Below are 14,516 nucleotides of genomic sequence, written 5' to 3' on the forward strand. Positions count from 1 at the left end.
ATTGAATTGATAAATTGCTTTTTGTCATTCTAAATAGAAAATACAGGTATTTTCACTCATTGACAAATAAAAGTAGATATTTATTGAATCACTAAATTTATTGAATTTACTGAATTAAAGTCAAATTTATTTCATTAAATAGATACATAGGAACATCCATTGTGTTCCTGCAAATTTACACTTTAAAAAAGTATTTCTTTATCCTGTAAAAGAATGAATAATTGTCTCAGTTTGTCAAAGATGTTGCGTCATTGGCTTTTGAGTTTCAATTAGATTCATTTCATTATTCATAAGTGGTTTTTTTTGCTGCTGTTGGTTTTTTTCTGATGTGTTTGTTGAAACTCCAGCTGAAGCTGTGGTTGCTGTTAACGTTCCCGGAGTGCTTGTTGGACACCTTGATGTTGTTGAGGTTGCCAGTGTGGTTTTTGCATCTCCTGCAGAAATTGTTGATGCTGCTGTAGTTGTTGCTGTTGGTCAATGTAGTGTTACATCTCCTGTGTGTTTGCTGCTGTTTTTGCTCCTACTGTGCATGTGATTGAAGTACCTGAAATAGTAATTAATTTATAATGCATATGAGCAAGATACTAAACTTATTCCTAATTTCAATTTCATTGTTAACCCTTAATAGAGTGGGGGGGGGGGGTGGAGGCACCTCTTGGTACTTTGCAAGATTTATCCAAATGGACAAGATCCTCAGGCACTCCCGGGATGACCTACCAGAATAGCCTCACAGTAAGGTGTATTAACAGGATTTTGTACTCATAACATTCAGTTGATTTTGCATGAACTCAATTCATCAAATGAATGTAAAGGGTCTACCAGTAAAAAAATTCTGTGAGCTTTTTCGGGTAATCTTTCTGAGTCCTTTTACTCCTTTAATGAAATATTAATAATTAAATACATGATGAAGTGAGTTTGGCAGTTATTTGACATGTTGCATCTTATGTGCTAGTGGTGGGGTCAATCATTATAGAAATGCAGAATATACATGTACATGTACCAATTTGGCAAGAGAAAGCAAGTCACATTATCGACCAATGATTGATATTGGTTTGTTACTTTTGCAGCTGAAAAAAAAATCATCAACACCTCAAACTAAGAGTTTAATTCTAAAATTTGGATTCCTGACAAAGAGCAAATCAAGAAGACAAAAATCATTCAAATTGTTATTATGACTTACTTTCTATGCCAAAATGAATCAGAATTATAAATAAGTTTAACTTACGTTTAAATCACATTTCTAGGCTCTTTATCTGGCTCTTCAAACCCTTCAGTTGTTGATTCTGGCATGACTTTCTGATACTATTTTGTGTCCTGGAACTGTGGACAAAACCTCACCTGAAGGAATAAATTAAAATTTTCAAAAAATGTTTGGCACTATAATTTTTTTTCTCACATGAATACATTACATGTATATCAAAAGAAAAGAAAAGGAAACTTCATTTGACTATTAGGTTTTTGTCAGGGGGGGGGGGGGGGTAAAGGGGTCAAGATGGGTCAATATGATGAACAAAAATGCAATAGTAAATAATATATAAGGATCAATCTCTGGTTGAAAAACGTCACTTCATGCAATTATTCCTCATAATTCATCTTGCACACACATATACACATAGTGAGGATGGGTGAGAGAGAGAGAGCATCATCGTACATGCAAAAAGTATTAAATCCATCACTGATGTATAGATGGGGGCCATGCCCCCCAGTCAGACTGCAGGTCCCAAGAGAGTGGCTTCTTTCATCCAAATGATATTCATGACTTGAGATGTTTTGTATATTTAATGAGCTTGACGCGGACCATAACACCTTTTCATTCGGTCATTGCTGCTCTAACTGTGCATCGAATTTCATGAATTTGGTACCATTGTAAAGAAGAAGAATCATTCTTTCATGTCATATGTTTGGATTTATTCAAAGATTTTGTAATATAGGTTCAAAGTTTGATCTAAAATATGCTATAAAATAAATATTTTCACCTGACAAAAGTTGCTATTTTCACACTTTATTTGTGTTTGAGCCCAAATGATTTTTATATCATGATAAAGCTGAATATGTATGCTTTGAAACGATATAGGTTTCAAAATAAGAATTGGTTTAATCGGGTCAAGATCACACTTTTCATTTGCCAAGTACATAAAGCAGTTTGAAAACAAGAATACTGCATTCTGATTGGTCAAATAGACCACCCAGTGGCAAATTCCAACGGTTCCAGTGCCAGGGTTCGTAGGAAGGTCACACTTCCCATGTGGTAATCTCCTCAAATACCCTGTGCCTGTTGTTCTGTGAACCTTATCCAGCCAATCAGAACTCTGGATTTCATGCAAGTACAAAATTACAGAAATCTCGTATTGTACCTTAGTGGGAAAAGTGTGATCTTGACCCGATTAAAAGGTGCCGCATATCAAGAGTGGCATTGTGAGAAAGAAAAGAAGTTCAGCTTTATGGTGATATGGATATCATTGAGGCTCAAAATAAAAAGTTTGCACAATGTGCAAAAGAAAATGGAAGAAGAAAATTAAGTTTTGAGGCACACTTTCAGGCCAGAAATTTACTTATTTAACAAAATATTGTATACAAAATAAATGACCAATATGAAAGAGTAACTTTTACTCTATCTGATAGTGCAATAATATTTAATTTAACTTGAGGTTAAAAAGAAATGCCAGTAGTTGCAGTAAACACTGATTTCATGAGAAAGTCTGGCTTAATTGTCAGTATATCATCGAGGATCTAGATTTGGTAAAGTTACATAAACTGAACTTTGTGAAATCTTGAAATCTACGCTGAAAAATGTTCACACTGAAGATCACCAACACAGATAGGCACACGTGGGACAGTGTATTATTATTGCTGGAATATGAGCTTATTTTGCTTATTTCTCAGCAATTACACAATTTCTTCCAGAATCCTTTGGCACATATTTTTTATTCATACAAACAGACACTTGGGTGGTCATTATATTAGATTCTGTAAAAAGTCATTTTGAGATCGTTACCAATACTGGAATTTCTCTTTAAAACAGGTAAATTCTTAGACTCGAGAAAGAAAATCTCACGAATCACAAGATTTTGCAAGGATTCAGCCACGAGATGATTTGGATGTATCTGGACTTTTTGCTCATTAGCATAGGGACCTGCGGTCTGACTGCCCCCCCCCCCCCCAATGTTTAACGACCAAGAAAGAAAAGGAGAAAAAGAAAGAAAGCGAACGAGAAAGGGTGAAATAGAGAGTATTTACTGGATATTATTACGTCAAAATCTTTCCAAATTTTGATTTCTGTATTAAAAAGTTCTAAAATTTTGCACACTCCCTTTGCTCTCTTTGGAGAACTTGTTCCATTCGCCATATTTAGCCCTCTCAAAATATTTGGCTCATTACGCCACTGAATTCAATTGTAAGAATTTTATGTTTGCTTAATGTAGACTTAATCTAACCCTAATAAGACTGCCAGGGTATTTTGGAGGCAGGAAAGATGGGCGGAAGGGGAGTGGGGGCCCTCAAGATTGACCGTTAATTGCGCAATTGTGAAGAAATGCAAAATGCCTGCCACAGATGAAAAAATTGTATATTTGATCATTCTAAAATTATTTAGAATTATATATTTTACTAAATCATGCATGAAATTAGAATTTGGCTGGAAATCTATAAACACAGCCTTGAAGTTTTTGTTCAGACACATAAAAATTAATTGATATCAAATACCTTTCATATGTATTTTTTTCCTTTCTTAAGTATTTGTTTTTTTTACTTTTTTTATATTGTTGACAAAATTTTCTGATCATAAGCACAATGAAATTAATTGATTTTAATCAGTAAAAATAAACATTAACCGGTATGATACAATTATGAATTCTGGCTAGAAACAGATTTTGCATTGGATTTGTCCATGAAATCACATTTTAGTGCAATTCTGACATGTGTACTTACACAATGCACAATGTTGCATAATTGCAGAACCGGGTACCCAGGTGTCACAAATTTTGTCTGAAAACTCATAAACTTTTTTAAAAAGGCTTTATAATGACGCGGCACAATCTTTCACGTTGTGGATTTATCGTGAAAATTTTTGGGCTCCCACCGCCTTTTTAGGGTTAAATCAGATAGCACATCATGATGGGTTTTACTGATATTCATTCTGCAACCCATATTTCAAAGACTATCCATCATATCTGACATTGATTTTTACCTGTGGCAGTATGTTAGTCTCTGCATTTCTACAACTGTGGCCAAATATTCTACTACTAGTTCATTAGATGGGCCCATGGCATTTTTCTTATTGTAGGAGACTGGCAAGCCCTGGCTTTGAAGTTCCTGGTATATCCTTCTCCAGCTGCAATATCTGGTCAGTTGAGGACTTGGGGGCTTTGTGTCAGGAGTGGTCTTGGTAATGGCGGTGGCAATGGTGATGGCAGTGACAGAAGCAGACTTGGTGGTGGTGACTGCAATTGCAGCATTGTTGATGGTGGTATATGCCTCATCACGACCAACATTAGCTCCTGCTGCCATGCTGCTGGTCTCCATCTATTATGTTTTAAATGCAACAATGTATGAGTTCATGTCGGACCTAGAATTGCTCAAAAACATTATTTTTCTTACAAATCTAATCCAATGGAAATTCTATTTTAAATCATAAATGACAAATGCATCATTATTCTTGCACTTCTTGGTTGAAAATTATAAAATCTTTGCTTTGTCTCGAAATATTATATCTATATTTTGATATTAATAGATGCTCTAAGATCTTATCTTTGAAATGGCATTTAAAAAGTAAATTCATGCTTGAGCGAACAGGGGACGTTTTATACTTTTAGACTTTTGGCTAATCAGCAGACTTATAATATATTCATTATCTTTGCCATTAATTTCGAAAAATGCTGTCAAATTTCACTAATAAATTTATTCATTTACCTGAATTACATTGGTTTTAATTTGAACTTCTTTTACCTTTGAATTTTCCTTCATAAGTAAGAAGAGACTTTCTTGTCAACCCAAGTGAGAAGATTTGCATTTTTAATTGGGAGAATTTGTAATCATTCAAATCCTTTTTATTATGTGAAACAAATTATGTTATGGTACCTTTGATAATAATTATGTGAAACAATTTATGTAATGGTACCTATAAAAGACATGAATCCTATTTTCAAGGGGTCATTGAATCCTTCACCAAGTTTAATTATGTGCTTGACAGGACAAACAAGAAAATATTCATGTCTTTCAATGGCAATGGTGTATTGAGTCAATTTTGAAGGAGCAAGATGTGGCAGATCAGGTAAAATGCATTAAAAAGTTGTGAAGCGAGCAAGCAAAAATTTCCAGTTTTTACTAAAATATCCAATTTTGTGATTTTGACATAATATTCAGAATAATATCATATTTCACTTTCTATGTTTCTGTTATTTTTCTTTCCACTTTTTTCCTTGGTCATAATTTTGTATTGGGAGGGGGAGCACCCCGAGCCCCCACCCCTCAGTATGCCACTGTTCAAAGGCATCATAACCTTTGCAGAACACAATGAAAGGATTCGAAAAAAACACGCTCTACCATAATTTGGTTTTAAAAAATGTTCTTGCCTAAGGAAGGAATATTCAAAAATAAAAGAGAACATATTAAAAAGGAACAACACCACAACTATCCAAATAAATAAGTAGATTTGGAAATGAATTTTGACTGCATAATTCGAAAATTATGGCAAAGATAATGAAAAGGTTAAGAGGAATTCTGCTGATAGCAAGAAGTCCGACCATCATATTATGCCATTTTGGCGCAAGCTTCCTTTTTTACCCCAGACAAAACAAAAATTTGTGTTTGCGTAAGCACGAACAAAACCAAATTATTTTAATAGCATTTGAAGGATAAGACTCCATAGCATGTATTGACACCAAAATATTGAGATCATAATTTGAAACAAAAATTTTATAGACTTTTCAAATCTATCCCATTTTTTCATACGCACTGTAGAACTTGGGAACTTATTTAGAGATTTACTTAACTGTACAGCAGAGAATTCTCTATTTATGCATAAAATAATTTATCAAAAATGAATTTTAATAAATTATGAAAAATCAGCAATACACCCTTAGCTTTGCAATTTCAAAGAAGCTCATGCTAATTATGTAGGGCTAAACCAAATTTTTAATTTGTTTGATCATTTAGTAAGCGTTAACTTAAAATACACAGTCCCCTGGTACACAGTATAGGCCGAGGTCCATGGTGACCCTCCCGAATAGGATAATTTTCATTTCTCTTTGGCTACTGAGAATGGAATATTCAAAACATTGTTCTGTCAAACCAAAGGTAGATAGATAATACAGAGATTATATTTCTTTAAAACACGTATGATATAGATCTACTGTACCTTCTGATGACGAGGCGGCAAATTAAATGTGGTTGGGACAGCATCCTGTCTTAGACGAATCGTTTGCCCAGTCCTGTCAAAGCAAGCATCTTCAAAATGATCAGAACAGAGTACAGAGCTCTTGGAGGAATTCGATGAAGCTTGCTTCATATTGACCATCCATACTGTGTTACAGTACCAGTTCAGTCCAACGGCTGAATGGGAATCTGCAGCAAATGTAAACACATGTCATGAAATCAATTATATATAATTAAGAAAACTCTAGGCCTACTCAGCAGCGGCCCGTTTATCAACACCTGGACAAGTGAGTCATATTTATCTACCAACCACAGAGTTAGTTCCTATCTTTAGGATTTTTAACAAGAAATAATCCATTAATAACGTTATATTGAGACTATCGGTAGAAAGTACAAGAGATGTAGCCTTAATCACATAATAGCATAATTTTCAAAAAGTTAAATTATGATAAAACTTGCAATTATTGTGATAAATCAGGAAATACATCCAATCAAAAAAATAGCAGAGCCAAAACTAGAACAAAAGCTTCGGTCTCTGTTAAAGGGGAATCCAACCAAATAAAAACTTGTTCTTAGGGGAATAAGAAAAATCAGTCAAGTTGATAGGTGAAAGTTTGAACACTATCTGACAAATAATAAGAAAGTTATTTTTAAAGTTGTGAATATTGGTAATCCCTAGATCCACGAGACTGCAAATTGGCCACATATGTGATGTCACAGTCATGTAAGGCAAGGACTACTCTTCCATGTACTCCAATACATAAAATGGCTAATATGTCATTTTTTCAAATGTTTTACTTCAAATTTTTATTTTTCTTTCACATGAGGACATAAAACAATATACTACCAGGGTTATATTTAGATTACTGCCCCAGGGGAAGGGCAGTTAGGAGAAAAACACAAATCCCTGATAATTAAGTACATGGCCTATGGGAAAGTTGTCCTTGCCTCTTGTCATAATTTACTTACCCAGTTGCCACTTTGAAATCTACATAATCATAGGGATTTCAATTTTAAAGCAGCCATAACTTTCTTATTGCTGGTCCGATTTCTTTCAAACTTTCACCATTCTGTTTTATCTAATTTTCTCCTTTCCAACACTATATTTTATGACCAAGGCTGGATTCCCCTTAAGTGTAAAGGCATCCGGCCGAGCGTTGTTGGAGCGGTCGTGGAGCGGAGAGAAAAAAAAAATCATCACCGCTCGCTACCGTTTACCATTTTCAAGTTCGATTTTAGTTTTTTTGTTTTCGATTTTTTCCCCCATTTTGAGAGAAAAATTCTACCCTCTTTCCCTACCGCTCCAACAACGCTCGGCCGGTGTGACCATGCCTTTATGTTGGTTGTTCAGCTGAATTTCGTTGGCTTCACTCACCAAATACAGAAAAAGATATAAAAATACTCCTCGAGACAGAGGGCTGCCAGCTGTCTACTAAAGGCAAAACATGCATCAAACATAATTAAACCATGCAGACTTGGGGATTAAAATGCCGAGAAAAATGAAATCATCACTAATTCATTTTGAACATGACTAAAAAACAAGGCAAAAGCAATTTTTGTCTCGCCCACTTATGAAAATAACCAGAAATATTGTGATTTGCGAGGGCACGCAAGAATTATATCAAACTTCATTGTGAAATTACTGGGATGGAATAACACTTGTCATACCAGCCTTGCACGTAAACTTTAATATTGACCTGAAAATGACCTTTGACCTTACCATGTGACATCCGACTGCAGCATAAGTCTGCAAGTTTGGTTGAAAAGTGACTTACGGTTGCGGAGTTAGGTGTCATAAGAGAGTCTTGCATGTAAACTTTAACCTGTAAATGACCTTTGACCTTTCCATGTGACCTCTGACTGCAGCATAACATGCAGGTCCCCCAAGTCCATCTACCAACCAAGTTTGGTTGAAAAGTGACTTACGGTTGCGGAGTTAGGTGTCATAAGAGAGTCTTGCATGTAAACTTTAACCTGTAAATGACCTTTGACCTTTCCATGTGACCTCCGACTGCAGCATAACATGCACGTCCCCAAGTCTATCCAACATCCAAGTTTGGTTGAAAAGTGACTTACGGTTGCGGAGTTAGTTTTCATAAGAGAGTCTTGCATGTAAACTTTGACGTTGACCTGAAAATGACCTTTGAACTTATCATGTGACCTCCCACTTCAGCGTAACATGTGCAGGTCCCCCAAGTCCATCTACTGTCCATGTTAGGTTGAAAAGCGACTTACATTTGCGAAGTTAGGTGTCCTGCATGTAAACTTTAACGTTGACCTGAAAATGACCTTCGACCTTACCATGTGACCTCTGACTGTAGCATAACATGCAGGTCCCCCAAGTCCATCGACCATCCATGTTTGATTGAAAAGTGACTTATGGTTGCGGAGTTAGGTGTCATAAGAGAGTCTTGCATGTAAACTTTAACCTGTAAATGATATTTTACCTTACCATGTGACCTCTGACTGCAGCATAACATGCACGTCCCCCAAGTCTATCCAACATCCAAGTTTGGTTGAAAAGTGACTTACGGTTGCGGAGTTAGGTGTCATAAGAGTCTTGCATGTGAACTGTAACGTTGACCTGAAAATGACCTTTGACCTTACCATATGACCTCAGACTGCAGCATAACATGCAGGTCCCCAAGTCCATCTACCATCCAAGTTTGGTTGAAAAGCGACTTACGGTTGTGGAGTTAGGTGTCATAAAAGTGTTGCATGTAAACTTTAACGTTGACCTGAAAATGACCTTTGACCTTACCATGTGACCTCTGACTGCAGCTCAACATGCAGGTCCATCTACCATCCATGTTTGGTTAAAAGCGACTTACGGTTGTGGAGTTATGTGTCATTACAGGTTTGTGACGGACGGACAGACGACATTTGGATCCCTTAGTCTCGCCTTCACCTCTGGTGGGCAGGACAAATATGTCATACGGACGTTGAGATATGCCGCGAGAGCTTTTCTCGAAAGGGTGGGTTGAGGAGGAAAGTCAAACAAAACACACCTTTTCGGGACAACCGGGGGAACTTTCCATGAAAGGCTGCATGTGTTTAATATTTTTTCTGAACCAATCGTTTCTATGAAAATTAGTCTTGAAATAACAATATAACAGTAATATAGACACTAGACAGAGGTGCATAGATGGGGGGAGGCTTGGGATGCTCTCCCCCCCCCCCCAAAAAAAAAGGGAAAGAAAAATGAAATATAACATTTTCTGAATATTTTTATGTCAAGCTACAAAATGTGATTTTTTTAATGAAAAGCTTGCTCGCTCACAACTTCTATTGAATTTTGCCTGATATGACACATCTGACTCCCTCAAAATCTTGGGCTCATTTTGTCTCTGATTATTAGGAGAAAAAGAGAGCTTGCAGTTTTTGTGATTCTGAATAAAATTTCATATTAATGAAGTAATTCTGGACACAAAATAATTACACAAAGCCATATGGAATTATGAGAAATAGTAAACAAATATATCAGGCTTTGAGAAAGTATAGTTGAATTATTTATCCGAGGTTGGTCTGACAATTACTTCCTGAGGGGCGAAGCCCGAGGGAAATATAGTAGTTTTGCCAGTCCAACCGAGGATTAATAATTCCCACTATGCTTTCGAATGAAACGCCTGATATATTTGTTTTTTATCCAACTTTTTATAATTTATAACCAAAATCTATGTGATGAGCTTGCAAAGTCCGGTTACTTGAGTTGAATTACCTACTTTTCTCTGAGCCATCGTGCTCAGCAGAACGCAGATCAGTGCCTGTGCCGACACATCGCTGGACTTGCCAGGAGAGAGAGCGCGCTGGCCGGTGTGCCTGAGAGTTTAGCTAGATCCAGTTTTGTGAAATAATGATGTCAGACCTCGATATACTAGTATCCAAAAATATATCGAGGTATGACGTCAGAGTTGAAATATATTCGGTCACATGATGCTACTTGAACCAATAGTACTATACATGATTTACTCTATGTAGGATATAATGTATTCTATTCTATAGGCGTAAGTATTTGCATAGAAGTGTGATGAAACAAATCAGTGGCGAAGTGAGCCAAAGTTTTGAAGGGGCTAGATATGAATAATTGGGCAGATCTTTTTTTTGTGAGCGAGCAAAAAAAATAAAATATTTAACTTTATAAATATCCAATGAAAGCATAATATTCAGAAAAAATATATTTCACCATTTTCTTTTCTACTTTCTTGGTCATAATTTATTTTTGTAGGAGAGGAGAGGGAGCAAGCGCCCGAAGACCCCCTCGCCTCATCTGTGCACTGAAGAAATTACTTTGAAACTGACTTTCCTTTGCAAGCTGCTGGATAATCTTTATATAATAGTTACCATGCAAGGACGGCTGCACTGCCGAGACTATTGAAAATAAATACATGAAAATGCACAAAATTTGTGTTTTCCCTTCTTTCCTTCCGTTTTGTTTCACCTGCATAGGAGTGTAAAATTATATTATAGGCGCTGTTTTTCTGACGGTGGCGGCATCAACACCAAATCTTAACAAAAGGTTGTGTTTTTTAAATGAAAACTTAGAAACCTAGTTCATGAAATTTGGGCATAAGGTTAATCAAGTATTGCTAAACGTCCTGCCTGAGTTTCAGGTCACTCAGTTGTTGTGTGTCCGTACAGGTTGTGTGTCCACACGATCAATGTTAGAAAGTCATTTGAAAAAAGTTAGAAGCGAAGTTTCATCAAATTTTAGTACAAAATGTTGGGAAATATAAAGAACAAAATAGAAGATGATTACAAGTATTGAATTCATATTTTTAGTGTAATCCAAAGACAAAAAGGAAGGCTTCAAAAAGATTGTTTACATTCATAATTCCGAAGCTTCGTTATTCCGAAGGTTTGGATATTCCGGAGGTTCGTTAATCTGAAAGCGAAATAAGGTTCGTTGTTCCAAAGGTTCGTTAATCGAAAAGGAATAATGAGAGTCATAATTCCGAAGGTTCATTAGTCCGAAAAAAAATGAGGTTCGTTGTTCATTTAGTTTTTTCGGATTAACGAACCTCATTTCGTTTTCGGATTAACAACCTCATTTCGTTTTCGGACTAACGAACCTTCGGAATTATCACTCATTATTCCTTTTCGGATTAACGAACCTTCGGAATTACGCCACAAATGTTCGGATTAACGAACCCTTTTTCGATTTAACGAACATTGTGGTTCAGGCAATAATGAATTCACATGTTTTGGAATTACGAACCTTCTGAATTACGAAGTGTAACCAAAAGATAACATGTCCGGACACTGGACCCCCTCCTATATTAGTTTTGTTTTTAAAGATCGTGATGTTCCATGAGTTTTATATTTCCCCATAAAATCCCACCTTTGTCACTCGGAATATCAGATCGACTTAACGGACACGATGATCAGCCAGATGGAGCGTATAGTAGTGGTGGTGAAGTGGAGCCGGCACAAACATCGCTCGAAGTAACTAAACTTGTACTAGTAATGAGTGGGGCTAGGACCTAGGCCAAACATACTTAGGCTACCACAACGGGCGATAGGCTTTCTTACCCCTCCAAAGATAACTTCTTAAATTGGAGATAAAATTTTACCTTCTAGGGTGACCTTTTCTTGGACTTGCCCTATACCCTGTACCATGAACCGTTTTGGCAGTGGATATCTAAGTCAGTGGGTCGCGCATGGGATCTCATTCTCACTTCTGGTGTCCATACCACATGATTTTTCTGTGCGCGGTGTGCATCTTTGGGCCCGAGCCGAGATAGGCCTCGACTCTAACATTAGAGTCTACGGACAAGCCCAACTCATAGTCAAGGGTTCATTACATGCAGAAACAGATCTAGAGGGGGGGTTGCAACCCCCCTCCAAAAAAAAAAAAAATCTGGGGACCATTTTTTTTAAATCTCATCTTTTTTAAAAAACTTGTAATTTTATTTTATTCTATTTCTATGTATTCATTTAATTTATTATTATTATTTATTTGGGGGAGGGTTGGGCGAACAAATGTCACATAGTCCTTTTGCCCCCCCATCAGCTTTCTTGAGGACACGGGCCACCGCGGAAGTGACAATCTAGGCCAGGGTTGCCGATTCTCATCCCCAAACAAAAATCCCCCATTAAAAAAAAAAAAAATGGGGGATTGCAACTTAATTTTACAAATTTTCATGGGGGTTAATTTGGCAACGACCTCTATATCAAAAATAGTGGTGTTTTAGATGCAAGGAAACGCCATTTTCACACACAGATTTTCAAAAATTTTCCCTACGTGGGAGGGGGGACACCCCCCCAAACACCCTCGCTTGCTCCGCTCGCTTGGACTCGGTCGCTACGCTCCCTCACATACCACCCCAACCCCCCCTTTATAAAAGCTGGATCCGCCCCCGACATGCCACAGCGCACAGAAAAACCAAGCCATTACTTAGAAGTGGTGTGTTTAATGCCTTATGGACGTGGACATCACTTGCAGAAGTGGGATCGCAGCCACTCCTAGTACCAATGAGGTCCAAACATTAACATGTATGGACCTCATAGGCGACATTACCCAAAAATATGGGTTAGACAATGCTGTTCTGATTTCCAACCAAGACTTTGGTAAATGTACGCCTAATACAAATTGGAGTTACGTGATATGACTTTCATTTGTTGGGGAGACATTTAAAAGTATTAATTAAGTAGTTGAAATTATAATATATTATCATTAAACTTACATTTCAGGCCCTTTTTGTTGATTTTCGGTTAGCGTTCCACACAGCTGCGACGAGTGATCAACTCCGAAGTGATACGCGAACTGGTCAGCTGATCGGTCAGGTGATCGGTAGATTATCTTTTTGTCAGACGTTCATAATTTATGTAAAGCGTATCAATCTTCAGTATCTTGATTCCAAAGTATCAGTATTGTAGATAAATTATTGATTGGAATCAGTGGCGGATCGGGGGGGGGGGGGGGGGGGGTGGGGGTGAGTGATTTCTGCCTGATCCCCTATTGAGATTTGTAGTAAATATTTTGGAATTAAATACGTTGTTCATACTAGTTATGCGACCCCTCCCTTATGATGATCACAGCTTATTTGTAATGGGGATATTTCGTTCATAATTATTCTTGTCTCTTCTCTCTCCTTTTAGCCTTTTTTTTTTGCTTGTTAAAACCTTTTTTCCTTTTTTTTGTGGGGTGGGGGGGGCTCGCCAAAATTTACGTGGGTCAAAATTACCTTCATTTTTTTAGTGACAATCTTTTTTTCATTTGTCCAGTTCTACGCGAGACAAAATTACCTTCGATCATTATTATAGTTAAAAACTTTTTTTTATTTTTTATTTATTATTTATTTTTTTTTGGGGGGGGGAGGTTGCCAAATTATCAACGCGAACGTTTGTCAGCTTTTACTGTTTTATTCCGACTTATAATCAAATATTAAATGGGGCTTACCACAGTTTTTTTTTAAAAGTCAATTCATAAGAATATTCCTCCTCGGGATTGGAGCTTTCTTTCATGAAATATCTATTTTTTTCATGATTACCAAAAATACTTAAAATTTTTTATCGGTGTATGCCTATAAAGCTTTAGCTCATGCGTTGCGCCTGCCATATTTTAATGCTGATCAACTTTATGCTTTTAATGAATTCCTAAAAAAAATAAATTCTCAGATCATCAATTTTGTCGCAATCGAATAATTCGATTGCGTCTCTCTATCAGTTTTGAATATTCATAAAAAATATCAGCTCGTGCTTTTTGCTCATAATATTTTGATTAGTAAATTCTTCTCTTTTATAATCGAGTCGGATAGATAGATAGATAACTAGAGAGAGAGAGTTGGGGGGGGGTCCCTCAGCTACTTGTCCTCGCTTATTTGTTATTATTTGTTATTATGCTCATGTTGTGAGAGCTTTGTGTTTTCACATTTTTTTCTTTTTCAACCTTTTTATTGTCTCGGAGCTTCCCTCTATTTCTTTACACTATATTATAATGTAGTCCTGTTTCAATCATTGGCGGCGGAAGCCCCAAATTTTAGGAGGGGACAACCTAAAAATTTTGACAAGAAAAAAAAAAGGCTCTCAACCCAAAATTTTAGGGGGGACGTAGGAAAATAAATTGACAAGCAAAAAAAAAAGGTCAACAACAAAATTAGGGGGGAACGTCCCCGCTTCCGCCGCCTATGGTTTCAATTCTTTTT

At 36.7% G+C, this 14,516-nt stretch overlaps 1 protein-coding gene across 2 annotated transcripts; it reads right to left on the reverse strand.

The window, feature by feature from the left end:
• Positions 1–331: 331 nt before the first annotated feature.
• On the reverse strand, positions 332–12,050 carry LOC121409223. Of its 2 annotated transcripts, none has more exons than XM_041601124.1 (5): positions 11,943–12,050; positions 6,356–6,561; positions 4,187–4,521; positions 1,226–1,338; positions 332–544 (listed from the first exon to the last, which is right to left on the reverse strand). In XM_041601124.1, exons 1-4 carry the CDS (start codon positions 11,986–11,988, stop codon positions 1,335–1,337), a joined length of 591 nt encoding a protein of 196 aa, XP_041457058.1. In that variant the 5' UTR covers positions 11,989–12,050; the 3' UTR covers positions 332–544; positions 1,226–1,334. The 2 variants fall into 2 exon arrangements, with proteins under 2 accessions (XP_041457058.1, XP_041457144.1); XM_041601210.1 differs by lacking the exon at positions 11,943–12,050 and adding an exon at positions 10,091–10,124.
• Positions 12,051–14,516: the final 2,466 nt, after the last annotated feature.

Source organism: Lytechinus variegatus, chromosome 1 (assembly GCF_018143015.1).
Source record: "Lytechinus variegatus isolate NC3 chromosome 1, Lvar_3.0, whole genome shotgun sequence".
NCBI classification, from domain to species: domain Eukaryota; kingdom Metazoa; phylum Echinodermata; class Echinoidea; order Temnopleuroida; family Toxopneustidae; genus Lytechinus; species Lytechinus variegatus.